Source organism: Sebastes fasciatus, chromosome 4, assembly GCF_043250625.1.
Source record: "Sebastes fasciatus isolate fSebFas1 chromosome 4, fSebFas1.pri, whole genome shotgun sequence".
Taxonomy (NCBI): domain Eukaryota; kingdom Metazoa; phylum Chordata; class Actinopteri; order Perciformes; family Sebastidae; genus Sebastes; species Sebastes fasciatus.
The window spans coordinates 1,709,461-1,736,322 of NC_133798.1; the positions used below are offsets into that span (position 1 = coordinate 1,709,461).

At 41.1% G+C, this 26,862-nt stretch overlaps 1 protein-coding gene and 1 long non-coding RNA gene across 2 annotated transcripts in view; one reads left to right on the forward strand and one right to left on the reverse strand.

The window, feature by feature from the left end:
• Nucleotides 1–26,862, forward strand: part of LOC141766937 (uncharacterized) — a 216,260-nt gene that overhangs the window by 172,474 nt on the left and 16,924 nt on the right. The window lies entirely within an intron of this gene.
• amn1 (antagonist of mitotic exit network 1 homolog (S. cerevisiae)) lies at nucleotides 1,733–22,109 on the reverse strand. Its single transcript, XM_074631488.1, has 4 exons — nucleotides 21,860–22,109; nucleotides 3,099–7,479; nucleotides 2,510–2,572; nucleotides 1,733–2,399 (listed from the first exon to the last, which is right to left on the reverse strand). Exons 2-4 carry the CDS (start codon nucleotides 7,456–7,458, stop codon nucleotides 2,275–2,277), a joined length of 4,548 nt encoding a protein of 1,515 aa, XP_074487589.1. The 5' UTR covers nucleotides 7,459–7,479; nucleotides 21,860–22,109; the 3' UTR covers nucleotides 1,733–2,274.

Genomic DNA, 26,862 nt, shown 5'->3' on the forward strand with positions numbered 1-26,862 from the left:
ATCAGGCTTCTAGTGTGTTTTAGCCCACAGTCTGTAATAGTTATTAATATTTAAAACCACGTCTATTCCTGACTGATCAGAACTTTTCTAATTTAGAGTCATAGACCTTATTTATTATTCATTTATTGACACCAAAAATGCAAAATTAAACTCTGAAATAACAAAACAGGTCAATCACTTGACTCAAATCATGTGAATCTACTCAACTTCTGTCATCTTCACTATCATCATACTTTATCATATCGGGGCCGACATCAGTAAGTTCCATTACATCATACGGGCCTGCTTCTATGTGACATCTACTGCTGACCTGCTATCTCCCCCTAAAGACCCCCTGTACACTCTAAAAAAGGACAAAGATAGGTCTATAGTGGGTCTCAGAGGGTTAAGTACATTTTGTTGATAATAATTACACGCTTTTTAAGGTAACATTTTCAATCCAGTACTTTTTTTTCAGTGTGGTATTGCTACTTTTACTTAAATAAATGATCTGAATACTATTTTTTTAAGATTATTTTGGCCTTATTGTGACCAAGATTTTATCCACTTGTATCTTGAATTTTGTATGACCTGAAATTGCTCCTATTTCTCCCTGTGTAGATGCAAATATTGTCTCTGTGTTCTTAATGATGAAGATGATGCAGATGTAAACTCACAAAAGTCTTCACGGACAAGCTAATAGTTTGATACCCTCTGACATGTCTGGAGGGTTTGTCAACCTGGACTCTGGCCAGACATCATATTATTGTTGCTGTTGTCGTGCAGAATACAAGCTGAGAGGGAATTTCACTTTATGGATGTGAGCAGTCCCAAGAGAGTATAAAGGCAAATTAATTAGATAAGCGCATCTCCAAAGATGTCTTTTGAGATCATGACCTACACCCCCCCCCCCCCCCAATATTGAAAAAATAAATTAATTAATAAAATACGTTAAATAAAATTTAAATAAAATAACAGAAATTAGTAATTATAGAAAAAGAAATAAGGTAATGATGTATTATTGATAATGAACCTATCCTTCTATCAAATATAGTTTAACTACATGATAATAATAATTATTATAATGATTTGATGATTAATGATTGAAATAATAAAGAAGCTCGGTCTTCAGACAAAATAATTAGTTCAGTAAATGTCTGATCTAATCATTCAGCTCATGTGGAAGCAAAACTCTTAAAATGATATAGAAATATGTTAACCAATGATAAAGAATATTGATCATATAACCTTATTGAAAAGCATATAATCACTGTTACTGTTATGTTTTGTAGCCCTTAGGGATGTCCCCACATGACCCTGGCTTTGTCCTGCAGTTGTTTGTGAACCATCATCTAAATGATGGCGTGTAAATGAGCTAATTTATAACTAGATAAACCTGGAAAAGTTCATAATTGTTAGCTTGTGGGCATGTTTCCCAGCATGCATTGTGTTGGGTCCTATCTTGTGTATTGTGGTAGATATGGAAAGTATTGCAGTGTTGTGGTTCCAGGCACAGATATTTATTTCATTTAGAGAGATGCATAAAAGCCAGAGTGAAATTCCTTTTATGTAATTGACAAAAAAACTTGATTCTGATTGTGGATGCATGAAGATATCCATACATCTTGGATAATCCAAATCAGAGTATGTACCTGTGTTCCTCAACGCACGCAGCCATGTGGTGATGTTTGGACACTTGATTAATTTGATTTGGTTTGTGTGCTTCAGTACAACAGACGAATGGAAGTTCTGCTCAGTGAAAAGTGAATTTATTTCTGGTAAAAAAAAGAGTTTCAAACAGTGACTTGTTCATCAAGTTTCTTGTTTCTTATAAAAAAACATATGTCCAAGATGCAAATATTGTAGAAAAACATTTTAAAAATATAAAAATATAAATATGTAGCTGAAATATACAGCATGTCTAAATGATAGTTAGTTAGTTTGTTGTTGCGTTAGTTTGCGTAAAATATTATCGTGACACATTAGGAACTGTATCTGAAGTGGATGACTTGAAAGATTTTATAGTAAACAGACACTTTAATGTGCAAACTGATGAGAACACGTGACCTGTATTACAGTAGGAACTCTTATTGACAGACTGTTAAGAGCATAAACTTCCATTTACTCTTCAAATATAAGTATAGTATAAAAGTATAAAAGTATAAAAACACAAAGACATCATTTCTGTAACAACAAGGTTGTTGAAGCAAATTTCTCAAATGAAACATTTCCCACACAGAAGACAATACTTGACTTAAAAATGGTCTGCTGTCAGGGAAACCTCCGCCTGTCCTGTTACTCATTAATGATGGGTGTCAGCGTCTTCTCCTTGTATTTCTTCTGAAACTCATGGAAGATGCTGTCAGTCTTGGGAACGGGAGGCGAAAAACACTTCCTCTCAGGGATTGAATACCATGTACCTACGGAGCAGTTCATTTGTAATAATTAGGGAAAACTGTAATCACTGCCTAAATAATAAAGAAATACTTAAATAAGAATCATTTATACACGTTTCAGATGTATTCGTTACCTCTGGCCCTCATGACAGTATTATTGTGGCTCTTGTTCTTTCCTTCAACAAACTCAGGCTTGTCTGGGAAAGAAAAACATATTTCTTTAAAACAAAAGCATCACAGAATACATAATCACTTGAATTATGGAGAGATACAAATTGTAATTAATCTCGATTAATATGGACTATCATGCGATTAAATATTTTAAACGATTGACAGCCCTAGTAATGTCAAATAGTTTTATTTTTATTTTTCTATGATACTGTCTTTCTTTATTCTGAATTAAGTGCCTGCTTTTCTATGACAGTAACCACTGATCAAATTTAGTGCACTTGTCATGAGATGTATTTCAGTTCTATAATGTCTCTGTGGTTCACGGGGGAAATAATTGTGGTGATGTTATCAAGTTTTTAGTAGTAAGCCTTTGATACAGACTGGGGGAAGGAGTTTGAAAAATATGGGTGTTTATCAGGCAGAGGGACTAACAAAAAGACACTATCGAGTTGCATTATGGGAAGTGTAGGATTGTTTTTGGAGCTTAAGCCATATTAACAAGTCAATCTAAAATTGCTGTAGTACCTCTTTAATCTCAATGTTAGCATTTACCTGGGACGGGATCTTTGGTTTCCTTTGTCCCATTGTATCCATCTTTGAAGCTGAAGGAATTGGGTAAGACACTGAACTTCAGGACATCGCTATTCTGGAGGGGCATGACAGCATGGCTTCCATTTTCAGCCTCACTTCTCTCTTGATCAGCAGGCTGGTTGAGTGTGATGGTGTGGTTCTCTGTCTTCTCCTCTCCACGTTTGAGTCTGTTTGAGAGGGACCACCTCCTCTTCAGTGTCAAGCAGGGCTTAGTTTTTTTATTCCAGATCCTCATTTCAGAGGAAAATGGCAGCTCCTCATTGTTGGCGGGCCCGACCGTATCAGCTTTCTTGAGACTCCCCCCAAATGAACTACACTTCTGTGCTTTCAGTTTGCTTCTGCGCCTGATTTTAGTTGGTGGTAAACTTATCTTCCATTTTTTGTAAAGCTGTTTGACTGAAAATTCCCATGTTGAGATAGTTTTCCTGGACTTTCTCTTCATGGGACTGAGATTCACAGTCAGAACTAGTGGAGGACTTGGTACTGCATCAAACACAGCATTTGGAGATGAAACATGGCTCTTTCTGCTGCCAGTTAAAACACGCTTATCTTGTGGTGTTGAGCCAAACAGTACCAGTTCTACAGTTCGAATGTTTGAGGCTGAAAGTTCACCATCAGTCTCATCAAGAAAAATCTTCCCACATTTTGAAGCACCCTCAAGGACATGGAATTTCTTTGATTTCTTAAAAACTGGGAAAAATCTATCATGACTGCTTAGTCTCTTCCCCTTTCTTTCAGCAGTTTCATGTTTACCACTCCAAGTTGTCTGTCGGGCACCGGTCACACTAATTTCAGTTTCCTCTTCAGTTTCCAATGATGACTCTTCCTCATTTGTAGATATCACCTGAGCTGCTTCAGAATGTTCTTCGAGGGCTGACACCTCACTGGCAACTTCACTTTCGCTGCTAGAGAGATTTTCAAGTTCTTTGTCACTGCTGTCCGAAGTACATGACTGCGCATTTCCTATAAATCTCAACTGATCTTGTACACAACCCACTTCAGGATCCGATTGAATTTCAGTTGCACTTCTGGAGATTTTTTTGGTTTCTTTCTCGTCTGAACCGCTTGATTGGCTGCTTTCATTTTCCAAGTCTGGTATCTGCTTTCGAAATTCATTTTCAAGGCTGGACAGATGATCTTCATTTTTACTTATGAGAATAATACTCAACTGGCTACTATTTATGCTTCTCTGGGAAACATTCTGTGGTTCTTTGTCAGAATAGGAGTGAGGTTTGTTGTCATCTTCGGTTAAGTCAATGGTGTGACTGAGTTCATTGCATAGCTCAGGCCAGTCAAATGTCATGACCTGATAGCTGTCGTTGTCCTTGCCCTTCGCTTGATTCTCTCCTTCTGTGGCAGAGTGGAATTTACTGTCAGACCTGATCGCACACAGTTCATCTTTCTTTTGTACTGCCACCTCTTCCTTGACCATGGTCTTCTCAGTGACATCTTTATGACTTTGCTTGTACTTGCACTGGCATTTACTTAAAGAAGCAGTGTTTGACCCCCAAATTATTTCCTTCAACCTTTCAATGCAGCAAACCTCTTCTATTGGACAGAATGACTCATTCTCCAGTTTTCGGTCACTCAATGGGGCATCTGTAATCCTAGGTAGCTCACTCTCCGCAGAGCTATTCGTGACTATCTCTGGCTGGTTGTCCGTGTCCATACTTTGTGGCAGTTTGCTTTGTACTTGCTCAAAGATAACTTTGGCCTCTTCTGGAGGCAAAACTTGGATTTCAAATGAATATGGGTCACTGAAATCACTCTGCACTTTATTAGGAGAGGCAGTTTGTGTTGAAATGGCTTCAACAGTGGAGTCTTGTTTTTCTTCACTTGAGTCAACTGGTTCAAGCTTTATCGATGACAACATCTTGTTTGACACCTCACTTGCAATTTGTACAGGAATGCCGTCGTCTGTCTTGACCTGATCTGACTGGCTGTCACTCTCGAGCGTGTGAAGACGACGCTTCAAAGACCACGGGAAGTCAAAATCTTTGTCAATGTCATCAAGCTGCTCATTAATATTCAACCATGATGACTTGTAGGGCCGTTCTGAGTAAACGTCATTATCTTTGAGGACATGGTAGCTCTCGAGCTGCTTCCCAAAGCCGCTCTCTACTTGTGACAGTATGACAGAGTCTGGTGTTTCATGTTCGCTGCAGAATTTTTCAATACCAGCGACACAATCCTTGTACAAGCAAGTCTTGAGGTCATGTAACAATTTTTTTAAGTTGCAATCCCAAAACATGCTTAATAATTTGCGTAGAGTAGAAAACTCAGAACAATCATTTAACTCCATCTGAGCTTTTTCGCCATCCTGTATCAACTTATTTAACGTGGCAAGCATCCATGGGGTTGTTGGGACTGAGGAAAGATCTAAAACCTCCTTTGGATCTGTTGGCATCTCACTTTCATCCTTCTCACCGCTTTCGTTCATTGTCACTTTGGAGGTTACTGATTGTTGAGCAGTTGGTGCAACACGCTGGTCTACTTGTATGTCAATAGCCAGCTCAGATCCTGTGTCATCTGCACATAACTGTTTTTTCGACAAGTCTTGAGGCCCAGCTGTATTTGAAGATGACACAATGGTACCATCATTGGATGCTGCTGATTGCCTGATTGCAGATTTGCTGTACCTCATTTGATTTGGGTTTTCCAGGTAAAGATAAGGTCCTACTCCAGGTCCATCCTGTTTGTTATATGGTGAAATAAATAATTTCTCAGGGTTACTCAAAGATACATCTGTTGCAGTGTCCTCAGGCAATTTACTGATTGTGTTAGGACTGATCTGCTTGCTGGCAACCTGGTAACTTTCCTGTGACAATGGTTGCACGACAGCTACAGCTCTTGTGCGGCCAGGAGATAAGTGAATGGAGCTGTCATTTGCCTTGACAGATGAGAGCATTTCAAGCTTTTCACGATTGTTTGCCACAGATGATTGGGTCTCCTTTCTCTGTGGTGAAATGCCCTCAGGCAACTGCATCAGTTGAGATACATCACTTAAAGATCCAACAATTTTTTTAGGAACCAATGCCTTACTTCCATCTTGTGTTGCTGTGACGACAGATGGCACATCTAAGCTATGCTGTGTGGACATAACACTGTGGGTTGTTTTAGGCAAATATTGTCCAGAATTGAGTGGTAAGGACTGGAAGGCATTCAAGTTATATGTTTCCGTTACAGTCGATGTCACAGGTTGCATATTTTGATTGGACGCCGTTATTCTGACCTTGCTGCCAAACTGCTGTTGTCCGTGAGGTGAATTAGTATTCACTGGAGGACGACCATCTGTGCCAGCAGTGGATGGATTACGTAGATAGTCCTCAATTTTTGCAATCTTTTGGCGCATTTCCTGTTGTGTATCAACAGCAGGATTTAAGGGAAGCCCATTTGTTTTTGAGAAGAGAAGGCTGGCTTCATACTGCCTGCTATATGAATTTGAGTTAATGGAGGAGGTGGCCTCTCCCCAGCTGTTATGTGTTGAGTATTGTTGGGTTTTCGGACTCATGCTGGAAACGAGAAAATGATGTCCATTTGATGATGAGTTTGTTGTAATGCTGTTGTTTCTGAAAGACTGAGATACAGCTGTATTATAACTTGGAGGGGAGTAGCGAAGCTGAGGAACATTTTGCTTGGGATTGTTGTTATGAGCAGTCTGTCTGTAGGTGCCAGTGTAAGTCACCTCTTCACGTGGAAGTGAGGTAGCTGTTGTAGTGTATGCTGAAACAGGTTTAGTCGACTGTCCATTGTGAAACAAGCTATTCTTATCCCTACAATATTGGAGATCAGACACAACGTTACCATCCATTGTGCTCATACGTGTCCTCATTGATTGTACTCTCACTGACTGGTTCCAATGTGCTGACATGTTTTGCTGAGGGTACGTAGTGTTTACTTCCACCATGTTGGGTGGACTCTGGGTCGAGGAGTTCTGATCTTGCTGAACTACACAAGTGACCGGCAAACCAGGGTATCCACTTTGCGTATTAGCAGATGAGTGTGGCAGATTGCCTGTTAAAAACATTTTCAGATAATAATTGTTCCCTCCAGCTGACTGCTGAGAAGAAACTGCCTGATGAGGAACTGCTGAGGTCTGCCAATTTGATGGCTGCCTGTTAGAGTAAGCTCCATCGCGATAGTTCAAATTTGCATTATGTGGTGGTCGGACTCCCGTTTTCGCTGTCCCGTACTGCCATGAGATATTTGCAGTCCCAGCTTGCTGATTCCTCGTTGTGTTGTGGGTGAAGGAATCCTGTGAGGATTGTGTAGGTGGTCCAACCTGTCTCTGCTGTCCGTTCATCCATGCACAAGACTGCATTTTTGTCCTCCGTAGGCTTTCCTGAAAGAGAAATTCAAAAAATATTAACAGTTGTAAAACAACAGGTTAGTACACAACCTCACATTTTAAAAAATCAATCTTGTGGTCACTCAAGCACACACACAATCCTGTTTTTTTCTTGTCCTTGTCGAGGTCTCTTGTTTTTCAGCTGAAGCGTCATCATGACTTGTGTTTGTAAAGACATCATGTTAGCCTGCCCTTTCTGCTGCCACCTGGCCAAACAACTCAATTATGTCTTGATATTCCTGTCAAACCAGTGGGTTTTCAACCCTGACACAACATAATCTCCAACGACAAAAGTCGCTGTCAATTCTTAACATTCCTGCTGAGAGACTGGCATGTTTTCTTACATTTCAAAGCATAACTGCCGACTGATTCTATCTGCAGTTGTTTAGAGTATCAAGAATATATTGCAGAAGACATATCGTTAATGTAAAAGACAATCGGGGGACTGATTTGGGGCCATATACCCAGTTAAACTATGGGGGCATGTTACTACCTAACACAGCTGCGTGCTCAATTTCACAGGTTATCAATCTGGGTGATGGAGGCACCGGTATTTTGGTGTGTTGTTTACGGTGACCAGACTTCCCGGTTTGTTTGGGACTGTCCCAGTTTCAAGCTGATGTGTCCCGAGTCCCGACAAATATCTGTAAAACACTCAAATGTCCCGGTTTTCAACAGTCATTAACAAATTGTCCCGGTTTTCACAACAATTAAAATAACAATAGTATACTTACATAGACGTTTATCATGTTCTACTCATTAATTAATTTGTGTGCACAAGATAAGTATACAGAGAGCCAGCACAGCGCACCGCTGCAGTCGTGCTGTTAAGGCACAATTACGCACGGCAGATGTGGTAGTTACATTTAGTGCAGTTTTGAACCACAGAACCCTTAAACGTGGCATTTTGATTAATTATTCTACACAGTTCCTTCTGCGCATCAACAGGCATTTGGCTCCTCTTATAACTCCCTGTACGAGGGCCCAGACAACAGTACGTTTCCTCTGAGAGAAAACTCTCTACAGGACTCCCAAACTGTGAGTGTGTCATGAGGGGGACAGCCCTGTGATTAAAGCCTTGTTATTTAGCTAATGTTTCATGTGTTCTCAAGGTACATTTCGTTTGATTTGTATGTTAATTCAATAATTTATTTGCATGCAAGTTACGTTAATGTTATGCTAGATTTATAGTGGACTGGAGCTTCTTATGAATATATGATTGAGGTTAGTAACAGATTAACGTTAGTAAGTTAGCTAAACTGTGATAATACTATAACTAAATTAACTCTGAGCCCGTTAGCTAACGTTATGTAAAGTAATCTACAGTGTTTGATATGGTGACCAGGCGTTAGGTAGATTAGCCACAGCACCAGATAGATTGGATTACAGCCCAGGTGATTTTTATCACGGCAGAGAGTGCTTCATTCATAATTACGATGCATTATTTTCTGATGATCAAGTAAGTTGTTAAAAGTTTTTCTAAAAGTTTCTGATGGCCATGAAATGTATGCCTTTGTTGTTTTATAGCTAAGGGATAGTTTATAGCCTAGAAGAAACAAATCACCGGCACTCACAGATAAAGAGTCTTTTAGGTTTATTCTGGGCAATCAAACAAACACGTTTCAGCCATAAGCCATCACCGATACTGTTCAAGATTTGGAGACATGCTCGCTGCTATTTTCTATAGTTTATATCCTACCAGTGCACAATTAATAATCAGAGGAGGTTTGTAAACCGTGATATTCCCATAACATTTGCTATTATTAGTTTATTATTATTATTATTATTATTATTATTATTATTATTAAAGTAGCCTCCGGATTGAAATAAAAGGAAGAGAGAAGGAATGAAGTATGCAGATTTTGTTAACGATATTTATTTATCCATAACTATATTTTCAAGGGACACTTAAATTGCAACTTTTTTTTAAATTTAATTTGACTTGCCATGAGCCCTGTAAAGTATGCCTACAATCATCTTTTCATGAACACTGTCTTTTAATGGGGCTGTTTGTAACTTTTTAAGCGTAAAAATGTACTGGGTCGGGACACGTGCGCGCTCGCATATGCACGCTCGTGTGTGGCCGGAGCCTCGTCTCCTCTGCCTGCTTGCCTCTAGTCACACAGCGCGCGCGTCCTCGCTGTCTCGCTCCACCTCTAGACGTGAACGTGCGCTCACTCCACACTGCAGAAGAGTTAGTTTAGCTCTGAGAATATCTAGTGAATGTACAGTGGACGTTTGTGCAGAAATAACTGCTGCAGCTCCTCCAGACCAACAGAGATTTCCCGTGTCTTGTGAAGTGACGGAGCTCCGCAACGAGACACGTCATCGTCTACGACCGGGTGCCTGTCGGAGGCGATAACGTGTCTCGCTGCGGAGCTCCGTCACCGACCCGCTTTTCCTTCTCAGCCTCCAGTGTCTCACACCGGAGGCTGAGCAGGTAAAGACAGCAGTGATTCATGGAGAGACCATCGTCTGGTCAGCTAACATTACTGCCAAGCAGCTAGAGTGATATTGTGGTTTTAGCTGACGTGTGTCACCTCACTGTTTTGAGCGATGCTCGTTCATGTCTATTTAGAGCAAGCAAGCACGAGCCCGACGCCGACTTTCGTTGACTTAACGGCCACAGGTGTCGCTGTTAACAAGCAATTCTGAAAGTTACAAATAGTCCCTTTAACTGATTTTAAATGTGGAAACTGGGGTAGATCATCAGAATTTCGTATGACTTGACTTGTGACTTGCTTGACCTGATCAATGACTTGACTTGACTTGCTGGATTCTCACCACAGTGACTTGGGACTTGCTTGAGACTTGCATATGTGTGACTTACTCCCACCTCTGCCATACAGATAACCTCTGTAAACAGCAAATTGCTGATGGACTCACTCAATGTCCGGGGACAAGGCATGACAAGCCTGATAAGATGTCTTGTGATGCTCTGTTGCCTGTGAAGATGCTGTTCTGTACCAACTTAAGGATAATGATTCACTTACTACCTTTCCCTGATCTCGCATGTATCAGTATGTATGTGTATCATACAGACGTAGGCAAAATTGTTGGTACCCTTCAGTTAAAGAAAGAAAAACCCACAATGGTCACTGAAATAACTTGAAACTGACAAAAGTAATAATAAATAAAAATTTACTGAAAATTAACTAATGAAAATCAGATATTGTTTTTGAATTGTGGTTCAACAGAATCATTTAAAAAAACAAACTAATGAAACTGGCCTGGACAAAAATGATGGTAGCCCTAGAAAAGATGTAAAATAGTTTGACCATAGGGACATGTTAAACTAAGGTGTGTCCTGTAAATAGCATCAGAGGTATCTTCAAACTTGTAATCAGTCAGTCTGCCTATTTAAAGGGTGAAAAGTAGTCACTGTGCTGTTTGGTATCATGGTGTGTACCACACTGAACATGGACCACAGAAAGCTAAGGAGAGAGTTGTCTCAGGAGATTAGAAAGACAATTATAGACCTTCATGTTAAAGGTAAAGGCTATAAGACCATCTCCAAGCAGCTTGATGTTCCTGTGACTACAGCTGCACATATTATTCAGAAGTTTAAGGTCCATGGGACTGTAGCCAACCTCCCTGGACGTGGCCGCAAGAGGAAAATTGATGACAAATTGAAGAGACGGATAATACGAATGGTAACCAAAGAGCCCAGAACAACTTCCAAAGAGATTAAAGGTGAACTCCAAGGTCAAGGTACATCAGTGTCAGATCGCACCATCCGTCACTGTTTGAGCCAAAGTAGACTTAATGGAAGACAACCGAGGAGGACACCAAATCATAAAAAGGCGAGACTGGAATTTTCCAAAATGCATATTGACAAGCCACAAAGCTTCTGGGAGAATGTCCTTTGGACAGATGAGACAAAACTGGAGCTTTTTGGCAAGTCACATCAGCTCTATGTTCACAGACGCAAAAATGAAGCATCCAAAGAAAAGAACACTGTACCTAATGTGAAACATGGAGGAGGCTCGGTTATGTTATGGGGCTGCTTTGCTGCATCTGGCACAGGGTGTCTTGAATCTGTGCAGGGTGCAATGAAATCTCAAGACTATCAAGGCATTCTGGAGCGAAATGTGCTGCCCAGTGTCAGAAAGCTTGGTCTCAGTTGCAGGTCATGGGTCCTCCAACAGGATAATGACCCAAAACACAGCTAAAAACACCCAAGAATGGCTAAGAACAAAACATTGGACTATTCTGAAGTGGCCTTCTATGAGCCCTGATCTAAATCCTATTGAACATCTGTGGAAGGAGCTGAAACATGCAGTCTGGAGAAGGCACCCTTCAAACCTGAGACAGCTGGAGCAGTTTGCTCACGAGGAGTGGGCCAACATACCTGTCGACAGGTGCAGAAGTCTCATTGAGAGTTACAGAAATCCCTTGATTGCAGTGATTGCCTCAAAAGGTTGTGCAACAAAATATTAAAGGTCACATATTATGCTCATTTCCAGGTTCATAGATGTATTTTAATGTTGCACTAGAACATGTTTACATGCTGCAATGTTCAAAAAAAACTTTATTCTTCTCATACTGCAGCCTGAGTCTGCCTGCCTCAGAGCCTAATTCAGCCTCTGTCTGAAAACCACTGATTCACAGCCTGTCTCCTCCCACTCTGCTCTGATTGGTCAGCGTTTTCTGTCAATCAAACTTCCTCAACAACAACAGCGTCACCCTCCCCCTCCCTCCCGGAGAAGCTCTGGAGAGAGAGAGGAGTGGAGAGAGAGGAGTGGAGGGAGAGGCAGCTAGAATAGAGCTTATAAACCACTTTAAAGTTTATAAACCAGAAACTTCACCCAGCGCACGTTACCGGAGGAATCTGATCAGAAATCGGCGACACATGATGAACATCTGCGGTCCAGATTCCAGGTTTTCCTGACGGTTTCTCTCAGGTAAATAATACTATTTATATCTCTGTTAGTTAACTCAGTGTTTACCTCATGCATCAACTCTGTAAACCGTAAACATACACTCTGTTTTACGTCTGTCTTTACAGATCCATCTGTGAGAAATGACCGACAGAATCATCCCAGAGGAGAGCAGATAGCTGAAAGCAGATGGGAGATACAGAGCTAACCCGTTAGCATGTAGCTACATGCTAACGGGTTAGCTACATGCTACCGCTATGAGACGGTGTGTAAACACAGCGACCATCAGGGTGGAAAATAGAAGATGTGAAACAGTAGTCAGTTCATTATTTCTGCTAAAAGATAAATGTATGGAAGATCAGAGTAATGGTATATTATTTACAATAGTAGCTGTCTCTGTGTTACCATGACTACAGACCACCGGAGCTTAGCTTACCATAGTTTACCAGAGCTGAAGACTTTCTCCTGTACCATGTTAACATAACTGCAGGTGAGATGATTACAAATGCTGTGAATAATTAATATTGTCATCTGTCAACTCAAATAAAGTTTGACTGTGAAACAGAAATGTGTTGTGTTGCTTACAAGTCACTATTTACTACCTGTACTCTGCTACATGCATGACATCAAATATATATAATATATAAATATCATCTGTTTAAACAGTGTAATTACATAAAGCCTTTGTGAATGAACATGTTATATTTAGATGATGGGAGTACATGAAGCCTGTTCTGCTGGTTCTTGCAGACTTTGTTCAAGTTAGGTTGAGGAGGAGAGACAGTGACGCGCTGTGGGGCGGGGTCAGCTACTGAAGGTTCTCTCTGGTTCGACCAGGAAACCCTTACATGGCTTGCATTTCTCTAATGACGTCAGAAGAGAAGGAAAAAAAGCGATTTTTTTTTCTGCACCCATTTCCGGACAAACGGAGGAGGAGAAAAAGAGAGAGGATGGTCTTTTATGATACTATGGTGGCCTGTAGACACACTGGGGACAGATATTGATGTTCAAAAGACATGGAAAAGTGCATTTTGCATAATAGGTGACCTTTAAGTTAAGGGTACCATCATTTTTGTCTAGGCCAGTTTCATTAGTTTGTTTTTTTAAATGATTCTGCTGAACCATAATTCAAAAACAATATCTGATTTTCATTAGTTAATTTTCAGTGAATTTTTATTTATTATTACTTTTGTCAGTTTCAAGTTATTTCAGTGACATTGTTGGTTTTTCTTTCTTTAACGGAAGGGTACCAACAATTTTGCCTACGTCTGTATATCATATGTATGTTCTGGAAACTGCTAAGAAACCCCCTTATTGTCAATGTAGCTAGGAAAGCCATCCATCCTCTGAATGCTCTAGGTCTCTAGTCTGATCCATCCATCCTCTGAATGCTCTAGGTCTCTAGTCTGATCCATCCATCCTCTGAATGCTCTAGGTCTCTAGTCTGATCCATCCATCCTCTGAATGCTCTAGGTCTCTAGTTTGATCCATCCATCCATCCTCTGAATGCTCTAAGTCTCTAGTCTGATCCATCCATCCTCTGAGTGCTCTAGGTCTCTAGTCTGATCCATCCATCCTCTGAATGCTCTAGGTCTCTAGTCTGATCCATCCATCCTCTGAATGCTCTAGGTCTCTAGTCTGATCCATCCATCTGAATGCTCTAGGTCTCTAGTTTGATCCATCCATCCTCTGAATGCTCTAGATCTCTAGTTTGATCCATCCATCCTCTGAATGCTCTAGGTCTCTAGTTTGATCCATCCATCATCTGAATGTTCTAGGTCTCTAGTCTGATCCATCCATCCTCTGAATGCTCTAGGTCTCTAGTCTGATCCATCCATCCTCTGAATGCTCTAGGTCTCTAGTTTGATCCATCCATCCTCTGAATGCTCTAGGTCTCTAGTTTGATCCATCCATCCTCTGAATGCTCTAGATCTCTAGTCTGATCCATCCATCCTCTGAATGCTCTAGGTCTCTAGTCTGATCCATCCATCTGAATGCTCTAGGTCTCTAGTCTGATCCATCCATCCTCTGAATGCTCTAGGTCTCTAGTTTGATCCATCCATCCTCTGAATGCTCTAGGTCTCTAGTCTGATCCATCCATCCTCTGAATGCTCTAGGTCTCTAGTCTGATCCATCCATCCTCTGAATGCTCTAGGTCTCTAGTCTGATCCATCCATCCTCTGAATGCTCTAGGTCTCTAGTCTGATCCATCCATCCTCTGAATGCTCTAGGTCTCTAGTTTGATCCATCCATCCTCTGAATGCTCTAGGTCTCTAGTCTGATCCATCCATCCTCTGAATGCTCTAGGTCTCTAGTCTGATCCATCCATCCTCTGAATGCTCTAGGTCTCTAGTCTGATCCATCCATCCTCTGAATGCTCTAGGTCTCTAGTTTGATCCATCCATCCTCTGAATGCTCTAGGTCTCTAGTCTGATCCATCCATCCTCTGAATGCTCTAGGTCTCTAGTCTGATCCATCCATCCTCTGAATGCTCTAGGTCTGCAGTTTGTAGTTGTAAAGTTTCACAAGGCTGTGATTATCCCAGAGGTCACCACAGGTCATTTGATACTGTCGTATCTTTCCTGCGACAGTGCTGTTGAAGTGATGAGGAAGGATGCTCCGTGGACACTGTTCTTGCTGGTATAATAGAGTTTATTACAAACAAGCAACAAAGTCATAACGGACGCCTAGAACGTCCGGAGGTCTCAAGTCAAATCTGAAAGTCCTCCACTTCGGGGCTCTCGCGCCTCCTTATATCGGGTTCATGTCATGCAACATCTGAGCTGAGCGTATAACCATGCATGGCTCCTTTGTCCTACATGTTTATCTTTCAGCCCCTGGTCATATCATATGACCATATTCTCCACTTATGCTTCTTTGTCCTACATGTTTATCTTTCAGCCCCTGGTCATATCTTATGACCATATTCTCCACTTATGCTTCTTACACATGTGTTTACCCTTAGGGCCTCTCGGTCATGTGCAAGACTTGAAAATATACCACAATACAGTAAATGGTAAATGGACTTGCACTACATTTCAGCATTCACCCATTCACACACACATTCATACACTGATGGCAGAGGCTGCCATGCAAGGAGTCAACTTTGCCCATCAGGATCTGATCTAAATACTCATTCACACACCGATGGCTCAGCCTTCGGGAGCAATTTGGGGTTAAGTGTTGCTCAAGGACATTCAAGGACATTTCGACATGTGACCAGAGGAGCCGGGGATCGAACCACCGGCTTTCCGATTGATGGACGACCTGCTTTACCTCTGAGCCACAGCCGCCCCAAGTGAGGTCAAATTTATAAAAATGGTCTCACTACAATGAAATGGCTCCTATGGGGACTAACATCTTCACACATGAATACAGTTGGGCTCATTGGATCAATAATAATCTCAGCTTTACAGTGAGACCCAATTTATGTAATTCCCGACTGTTTAGGGACCCCAGTATGCAGAAATAATCAAACACACCATTTTAAAAATAGGCAGAAATAACACATTTGTACTGTATACAAACAACTGCATGATTTTTGCCCCAAACTGCATGTGATTATTATAAAGTGGAAATGTCTGTAAAGGGGAGACTCGTGGGTAGCCATAGAACCCATTTTCATATAACACAGTTCAATTCAATTCAATTCAATTTATTTTTATATAGCGTCAAATCATAACAGAAGTTATCTCGAGAGGCTTTTTATATAGAGCAGGTCTTAGACCGTACTCTATAGCTTAGAGACCAAACAAGAGATCCCACCAAGAACATTGCAATGTGCTGTGGCCAGGAAAATCTCCCTGTTTAGCAGGTAGAAACCTAGAGCAGAACCGGGTGGGCGGCCATCTGCCTTGACCGGTTGGGTAGAGAGAGAGAGAGATACAGCAACCACAGCAACCACAATAATAGCACAGCAGCTGTAATAACTAATACAAGTAGGACTAATAACAAAAATCCTATTATCCTATATAATCCCACAGTCTATTCATAGTTTTCACGTGACGTCACGGCCCTGTGGAAACCCCACCTGGAGGGCAAAACAAAGCTGCCCTCCACTGTCCGCCAGCGACAGCTCAGCTTTTACACACTGTTAGTTGTTGTTCAATTTGATGCGAAGAGAAGACGAGCCTGGACTGTGTTTCTACAGCACCGACTCAGAACCAAAACCCAGAGCAGAGGATTGTGGATTTGTGCAATTAAATTAGACATGCCACCGTACCTGACGAGAGCGGACTACACTGACACTGACTGCAACTGAACACCCATGCAACCAACGACTAGAACCGAGCTAGCCGTCTCTCCAATCTCCATGGTCAAACCATCTCATTTAACCATTCAACCATTTAAATCATTTTCCATACATTGCTTTGCAAGCGGTGTTACTACGTCTGTTCCGCCTGTGTCCGTCTCCAGCGGTGTTACTACTGTCGTATCTTTCCTGCGACAGTGCTGTTGAAGTGATGAGGAAGGATGCTCCGCGGACACTGTTCTTTTTGGTATAATAGAGTTTATTACAAACAAGCAACAAATGTCATAACGAACGTCTAGAACGTCCGGAGGTCTCAACTCAAATCTGAAAGTCCTGCACTTCGGGGCTCTCTCGCCTCCTTATATCGGGCTCAGATGTTATGCAACATCTGTCATGCAACATGCGAGCTGAGCATAAGTCCATGTGTGTCCTACATGTTTATCTTTCAACCCCTGGACTTTGGTCCGACCCTATGTCCACGTATGCTATTTACCCATGTTTGCATAAGAGGGGCCCCGCTGTCTTGTGTAAGACCTGAAAATATACCACACTACGTCTGCTCTGCCTGTGTCCGTCTCCAGTGGTGTTACTACGTCTGCTCCGCCTGTGTCCGTCTCCAGCGGTGTTACTACGTCTGCTCCGCATGTGTCCGTCTCCAGCGGTGTTACTACGTCTGCTCTGCCTGTGTCCGTCTCCAGCAGTGTTACTACGTCTGCTCTGCCTGTGTCCGTCTCCAGCGGCTGGTTTAACTATGCAGCTAGCTTGCCCGCACTAACCAACGTTAATTTCTTGTCCTTCACCTCGCAAACAAAAGCACTAGTGACCCATCCAGATTGAAAGTACAGATAACTGTGACGTTACACTTTCCTCTTGGTGACAGTATAAGGGATGGAGTCTCCACAAGATATAACGTTATGTAGCTAAACATCACCAAAGTACAGCTCCGGGGACGTAGCCGAGACAACTTTTCAACTAGCTAGCTATGCTAGCTAACGCTGTCTGGTTATCAACTCCTTGATCAGAACAGAATATAGTCACTTCCATCACTGCTCATTTTAGAAAGGCCACCGCAAGAAAACGTCTTCTTTGTTTCGATGATCAAACAGACAATAGATCATAGATGTTTGTTACTTGCTGTCAGCGTTAGCTGGTGTAGCTAGCATGCTGACAAGCTAACAAGCCTACATTTTCACAGTATCAGACAGAATTGCATAGTGAAAGCGAGGCTTAAGGGAAACCAATCTAAACGCATATTACAGAAACAAAGAAGATGTTTTGTTTTGTTGACGTTTCTAAAATGAGCAGTGGTAAAAGTTATTAGATGCTGTTATGACCAAGGAGTGTACTTAATGTGATTCATTCAAAGCCGTGTGATGTTAGGAACTAAGGCTAATACAGATACAACCAACATTTTGACTTGGCCTGATTATTATTTATTATTATTATTGTCCACTCATATTAAACATGAATCCCAATTAGTGTGTGAGTCTATGAAAATAATATGCAAGATAAGCATATGGTTTGTTATTATGAACGGCCGAATGGTGCGTCGCTTTAAATGCTGCGGCTGCAAGGAATTGTGTAATGTTATTCTCTCTTTTCCTTTGGTAAAGGATGCTCCAGGGGGGAACGCTATGCTGTGTGTTTATTTTAGGCAATGTGGTCCGTCCGTTGCAGGCAACTCTAAACTTGTTAGTGGCTCAAAACAGTTTAAGCACAATGACAGCAAAAAGCACAAAACCTGCCGGGACCGATGCATGATGGAAAAAAGGGTGCGACCAAATCATGTGCTGGTGCGACCGACTGAGAAAGTTGGTTGCACCAGTGCTCCCTGTGGAAAAGTTAGTCTAGAGCCCTGCTTAATGTGTCACAATTAACATAACATGTGTTGTCCCAAATTCAACTCATTGATGTGTAAGATTTTAACACAGGTTGTGTTGATATTGACACATCCTTCGTAAGAGTGGCACTTAAATGATAAAAATACCGCAGCAGGTACTGTATATGGGTCACATGTGCCTAAGACTTGCAGTTTGTATATATATATATATATATATATATATCTTTGTTTTTCCTCATTTGAGAGGTGATCTAAACACTTGCTGATTGTAAAAAATAAAGATTTGACATCCTGGTGGTCTTCCTGGGGGCTTGGTTTTGCCCTCAAGCCCTCAAGAATGTGAAAGACTGGTGGAGAGCATGCCAAGACGCATGAAAGCTGTGATTGTAAATCAAGGTTATTCCACCAAATATTGATTTCTGAACTCTTCCTAAGTTAAAACATTAGTATTGTGTTGTTTAAAAATTAATATGACCTTGTTTTCTTTGCATTGGTCGAGATCTGAAAACACTGCATCTTTTTTGTTATTTTGACCAGTTGTCATTTTCTGCAAATAAATGCTCTAAATGACTATATTTTTATTTGAAATTTGGGAGAAATGTTGTCAGTAGTTTATAGAATTGAACAAAAATGTTAATTTAACTCAAACACATACCAATAAATAGTAAAACCAGGGAAACTGATAATTTTGAAGTGGTCTCCTAATTTTGTCCAGAGCTGTACATTCAACAGCTGCCAGGTGAAGCCAGGGTAATGCAGGGACATCTCTAAGCTCTATAAATATCACAACAACAACTATGATTGTATGCTGTTCAGTAGTTCAACATGGTTTATGATTAATACTTTCTATCATTGTTTATCACACTTTTATATGTCTGTAAAAGGATTACTTCTACAGTAGCCAGTGAAGGGCAGCAAGGATCGGTGTGATATGGTCGCTTCTCTTAGTAACAGTTAAAGCAAGGCAGCAGCGTGTTGTATTACCTGGAGTCTTTGGATGGGGATAAAACAGGCGCACGAAGGGAAAAGTATTGACTCATATCGTGGAAATGTACCGTAACGTTGGAACCAATGGAGTCAGTGGCACTGGTATTGAAGGAACAGTTAGTAGCTACACCAGCACATGCTTTTATCTATTGTACATTTGATCACCTGAAAGACGGTTGAATCTTCTGAAACACACAGCAGAGCAGACACGGTGGCTCTGGCTGCTGCTTTAACACACAGCTGCTCTAATGAACATCTGCTCAGCACATGGTCCTGTTAGTGTTCGGGGTTGGCACCGTTTTCATTTTCAGGGAATAGACCCGTGTTTCATCTCGATTTACCGCCACAACAATGAAAACGTCTCCACTGCATCCATGCAGTTCCTGCAGAGCTTTAAACTGAGAAGTAAGCTAACAAGCTAACAAGCTAACTGAACTTAGTTCTGACTTTAATGAACACTCAGCATGTTGGGACAGACTGGAGTTGGACTTTTTCCAAACTGCATCCGTTAATGAGTTCATGTGGACGGACAACACTAGTCAGTTAAACTACAATACAACACTAGTCCGTTAAACTACAGAACAACACTAGTCCGTTAAACTACAGCACAACACTAGTCAGTTAAACTACAGCACAACACTAGTCCGTTAAACTACAGCACAACACCAGTCCGTTAAACTACAGCACAACACCAGTCCGTTAAACTACAGCACAACACGAGTCCGTTAAACTACAGCACAACACTAGTCCGTTAAACTACAGCACAACACTAGTCCGTTAAACTACAGCACAACACTAGTCCGTTAAACTACGGCACAACACTAGTCAGTTAAACTACGGCACAACACTAGTCCGTTAAACTACGGCACAACACTAGTCCGTTAAACTACAGCACAACACTAGTCCGTTAAACTACAGCACAACACTAGTCAGTTAAACTACAGCACAACACTAGTCAGTTAAACTACAGCACAACACTAGTCAGTTAAACTACAGCACAACACGAGTCCGTTAAACTACAGCACAACACTAGTCCGTTAAACTACAGCACAACACTAGTCCGTTAAACTACAGCACAACACTAGTCAGTTAAACTACAGCACAACACTAGTACGTTAAACTACAGTACAACACTAGTCAGTTAAACTACAGTACAACACTAGTCAGTTAAACTACAGCACAACACTAGTCCGTTAAACTACAGCACAACACTAGTCCGTTAAACTACAGTACAACACTAGTCAGTTAAACTACAGCACAACACTAGTCAGTTAAACTACAGCACAACACTAGTCCGTTAAACTACAGCACAACACTAGTCCGTTAAACTACAGCACAACACTAGTCCGTTAAACTACAGCACAACACTAGTCTGTTAAACTACAGTACAACACTAGTCAGTTAAACTACAGCACAACACTAGTCCGTTAAACTACAGCACAACACTAGTCCGTTAAACTACAGCACAACACTAGTCCGTTAAACTACAGCACAACACTAGTCAGTTAAACTACAGCACAACACTAGTCCGTTAAACTACAGCACAACACTAGTCCGTTAAACTACAGCACAACACTAGTCAGTTAAACTACAGCACAACACTAGTCCGTTAAACTACAGCACAACACTAGTCCGTTAAACTACAGCACAACACTAGTCCGTTAAACTACAGCACAACACTAGTCTGTTAAACTACAGCACAACACTAGTCCGTTAAACTACAGCACAACACTAGTCAGTTAAACTACAGCACAACACTAGTCAGTTAAACTACAGCACAACACTAGTCCGTTAAACTACAGCACAACACTAGTCCGTTAAACTACAGCACAACACTAGTCCGTTAAACTACAGCACAACACTAGTCAGTTAAACTACAGCACAACACTAGTCCGTTAAACTACAGCACAACACTAGTCCGTTAAACTACAGCACAACACTAGTCAGTTAAACTACAGCACAACACTAGTCCGTTAAACTACAGCACAACACTAGTCCGTTAAACTACAGCACAACACTAGTCAGTTAAACTACAGCACAACACTAGTCCGTTAAACTACAGCACAACACTAGTCCGTTAAACTACAGCACAACACTAGTCCGTTAAACTACAGCACAACACTAGTCTGTTAAACTACAGCACAACACTAGTCCGTTAAACTACAGCACAACACTAGTCAGTTAAACTACAGCACAACACTAGTCAGTTAAACTACAGCACAAACTGACGGGTTTAACGCCAGATTTCTTCAATTAAATGTTCCTAGAGTCACTGCAACACATTCCTCTCATTTCTGCACACACGAGTCTGTGTAGAGGCAGAGAAAGGCTGTCTACGTCGCCCCAAAACAATGTGACCTAGTGGCGGTAGCCTCCGGGTAGCCTCCGGGTAACCGTGGCTGCTGCTGTACTCACTGTAGAGGTCCAGCTCCAGGTCCAGCTCCAGGTCCAGCTGTACCGGTCGGGAAGTCCCCGGGAGTCCGTGCAGTGAACCCAAATAACGCTCCTCTCCCTTTTTCACGCTCATTCCTCCATAATAGTCCCCATCTGTTATGAATCCACGAGCCGAGCGAAGGGTGGACAAATAGTCCCCGTTGTTGGTCTTCAACTCGGGCTGCTACCGTCCAGCTGCGTCCTGAGACAGAGACAAAACACGTCCTCCCCACTGCGTCATGTGTGACGTCACCCGCAGGAGGAGGAACCCCGCTCATCCACCAGAGCTGCAAGAGCTGCACCCTGCACCACCCTGCACGCATCAAGCCCCCAAGGCTAGGCCACGCGTCATCATTACGTCATATCATTGGGGTACCACACATGCGCAGTAAAATCTGGTCTGCACTCGCCGAAATTGAGCTAATCAAAATGCACGACCGCAGCTTTATTTCCACTGCGCATGTGTCATACCCCACAACCCAAGAACCATGTCCATCCGTCACCTAGCCTCCTTTCCATAGACCTTGCAGGCATGGGCTGCACTCTGACCACATGCATGCTGGCATCATGTAACTTTCTTTTTTTTCCCACTTTTTTTATTGAACATTTCAAACAATTCAAATTTACAAACAACATGGCTCAGATGATTGCATTAGAGTAAAAGGACAAGGTGCATGCACAACAAAAACTGAAAAATATGTTAAATTATACATGAAAATTATTAAGAGGAAAACAAGCAGTAAGAGCTGATCTGAGGTCTGCTGTCCAGCTGCCGTCTACGAGAGCCGGCTGTCAATCACTCACGAACTCCGACCAAACGGTCAAACTAGGCAGCGCTGATCAAATATGAATCAATATTCTGTTACTGTAATGTCTATTTCTCTCCTCAGATGTTTTCAGAATCCTCTTCTAGTGTACGGTTTAGCTGTAAAATGAGAAAGTTTGTGACGTGGCCGCCATTGTAAAATCTGCTGAAGGAAAGCCAAGTTCCGGTCACATGCACGGAGCACAGCCAATAGGAACGCTCTCTCTCTCAATGAAATGACCTGTGATTGGTCAAAGTCTCCCGTCACGGGCTAGATGTTCTAAAGCCTGAAAACAGAGCCATGAGGAGGAGCAGAAGTCTAGTTTTCTCTCAGAACACTTGAATTACAATATGCTGAAAGGTTATTATGGGATTTTTGCCCAGTGATGACAAAAAATATACTCCCTACTGCTACTTTAAGGGCTAGGGCTGTACCTGTAATTCACATTATTCTATTATGTGAAGAAGTTTCAATGCATTTTTGTTTTTCACGACTTTAAGGGCTTTTAGGTAAGAAAGAATTCAGAATGAAACACATTAAACCAGGTTTCACTTTCATATACTTGGATTTGTGCAAATACAATTTTCCAAGAATGAGAATGTAATTAACCAGAAAATCATCTTTGTTATTGTCCACGACAAGTCCATAAACAATGTCCTTTTGAGAGAAGTTTTCCAGATGAGAAACTTTTGGGAAAAGCCAGTCATGTATATCAAGCCATAAAGCTCCAGAATACATACAATGGAAAAATAAATGATCAGTACTTTCAGTATCATCACAAAATACACAGTTATTGGTTTCAATTCCAAATCGTTGTCGCAACAAATCACTGAATGGATATACTCCATTTAATATGTTAAAATTTATTTCTTTTGCTTTGGGAGCTATGGGGAATTTTAGATATTTAGGTCGTAACATGTGAATAGTCCAAATACAAAGCTGTGGTGAAGAGAGTGAAACCTGTCACCAAGCAAATACATGTGTGGTCTGACAGACGTAAAGAGCAACTCAGGGACTGCTTTGAGGAGACTAATTGGGACATTTTCTTTCAGTCCTGTCAGGATGCTGATGAACTCACAGACACTATCACGTCATATATTAAATTCTGTGAAGACACTACGTCTGAAATTAAAACAGGGAAACATTTTCCCAAACAATAAGTCCTGGGTATCAAAACAGCTGGAAAGCTGTCTCAGTGAAAAGAAGGATGCCTTCTGCTCTGGTAATATGGAATTATTGTGTGAGAAAAGAAGACAGTTAAGGGGGGAAAAATTTAAGGCAAAAATTGATTTTAAAAATAAAATGGAGGGAACATTCATAACTGGTAACATAAAGCAGGCATGGGAGGGACTAAAGTAGTAATAGAAGGGTGGCTTTGCGCGTGCACGTGCGTGTGTGTATGTGTGTGCACGTGCGTGCATGTGAAAATGCGTGTGCACGTGCGTGTGTGTGTGTGTGTGTGTGTATGTGCTTGCGTGTGTGTGTGTGTGTGTGTGTGTGTGTGTGTGTGTGTGTGTGTGTGTGTGTATGTGTCTGTGTGTGTGTGTGTGGGGAAGCACGCGCACACTGGTGACCCTGGTGATCTTTTTGGTAACCCTAGGGCTGATGTTAATTATTGGTAATTGACCAAAGGTTTCTGATGTAGGTGTTATCAGTTGCTCCAAAACAAAAGAAGACCCCATCCTGTGGATCCCGATTCAGTTAAAAAATACAGTTGTATCCCAATATGTGTCTTTATTACATTACCATTAAAAGTTCCATTTTTGTTCCTGTGACCAAATGTTTTTTTTTGCCAGTTTGCTTTTGCCTCAGAAGACCCATACTGATGATCCTGATTCAGATAAAAAAAAAAAAGTCAGTTGGATCCCTAAGGTGTTATCAGTTGCTCCATAACATAAGAAGACCCCCCCTCCTGTGGAGCCTGATTCAGATAAAAAAAAAAAAAGTCAGTTGTATCCAAGGGGTTATCAGTTGCTCAATAACAAAAGAAGACCCCCTCCTGTGGATCCTGATTCAGATAAAAAAGTCAGTTGTATCTAAGAGGTGTCTTTTATTACAGTACAGTTAAAAGTTCAAACAAACCCTAGTGTGCTGTGGTCAAAATGTTTATGTCTTTTGATGATGTGGTGGTTGGTACTGTTTGCAGGTTATATCAACATGGATCCTGTCAACCATGCGTATTCATGAGATGTCATTAACTCCACCTTCATAGTAGGTGTGTTTTACCTACTCTTACTGTATATATAGTCACCATTCAGCTGAGGTAGTGTTTACCAAACTTCATCAACTTTTTGAAGAGGACGCTTTCTCCTAACGCATCTCTTGCATTTTCACATCTCGGGGTAATTTCTACCAATGGCATCTTTTCCCTGTAAGTATACCCATTTTTTATCTAACACAGTTATTTTTTCTTCCGATAATACCTGTTTGTTTTTTTATAGTAAATGTTGTTCTTAACAGTTTTATTTATTAGGTTACATGGTCAGTGGTAGCAACCGCCACGACAGAGGTATTGAAAACTTTCAACCTGGTGATAATGAAGGTATTTAATTCATTATACTTGTTTTGTATTTTTATTCATTATATAGAACTAATTTTGTTTTAGACTAAGTGTATGTTATTTTTATTTATTTTTGTTCTGTTGTTTTTTTGTTTTTTTTTACATCTAGTGCCTTCAACCAGCTACTGGGGAACACCTTTTCAGCGGAGGGGGATCTTACAACCCCTAAACCAACTTTCAAAAGGTATGTACATGATAAAATGTAGATGTTAAAACAATACTTTGATGATTAATACATATGATTATTATACCTAAATACTAAAGTGTTTGTGGGTGTGTGTGTGTGTGTTTGAATCTAGAAGAAGAAGATTCGGACTTTGAGGAACCAAAGAGCAGGCTTAAAAGACCGAATAGACTTCAATCGGGCCCAGTAAAAAAGAGGCAAAAGGAAGAGAAGGAGCGCCATAGTGTTCAAGTGCATACAAGGTATGTATAAGATTATGGTATTCTATCTGTATCTACGATTATTTTTTTATGTATGTACTAAGTTTTTTTTTTTTTTTTCTCCTAATGTCTTGCATCAGACCGGTGATTAATGAGGGCACCATTGACTTAACATTGGATGCAGTTGTGTTGGCTTCGGTTACCGAGACGCTTCGACGTGAAGAGGCAGAGGACGTGTGTGATGTCGTGGATCAATTGAAGGCGTTATTAGCAGCGCAGAGACAGCCAACCGCAAAGCTTGTGACAGATATTTCTCAAGAAGAAGAGGACATTCATCAGGGTGAGCGGGAACAATACAGTGAATGGGGGGAGAATTTGAGTGTACCATGTTGTTATCCTAAGCTGGATTGGTTTGATTCACTTGTTGATTTTGAGGAGAAAACCTCTGACACACTCCCTGCAACACAAACGTGTGTGGGGGAGGATAATGAACAGCCTGGTTCTTCAGAACAATTAGATTTACTCGTCTGGAGTGACCTTGAGGATATGTGGCTATCCTCACAACGACAGGCAATTCATCTTGATCAATTACGTACACAAAGTGTGGTTGACTGTTGTGTCACTGAGGATTTGTCATTAGGGGGTGGGGTTGATATTGGCAACCGATTTGATAAATTCGAATGCATGGTGAACAGTAAATTAGCAGAAATACAGAGGGATAACAAAGAACAATATGAGTCTTTGAATAGTAAAATAGCCGAATTAGAAAAACAAAACAACAACTTATTAAATACTGTTCTGGCCGGGTGTAAATCAGATCTATTATATAGAGGTATTCTGACTTCTGACATCTGTGCCCTGCATGCAGCCAGTGGAGAACTGGTTAGAATCCAGAATAATATGGTTACGGGTCTATCACATATATCAAACATCCTAAAAAGCAGGCCTTCATCATAGTGCTCAAATATTAGCTGATAACATGTCACCTCCTAGAAAAATTTTCAAATATAGTGATGACGCTGGTCGTAACGCTGCTAATGATGATGATGTTAATGAAGTTGATAGTGATGAAATCTCTCATGTCCCTCATACTGTCGAAGAATATATTACCCATAGTGACCAAAATGCAATGGGCCATGGGCTACCACAATTACCCAGTGTAAAATACAATACTGAAACTATCAGAAAGTGGGCTGGATTCACCAATGCTAGGCTTGATTCTATTTTAGGTGATT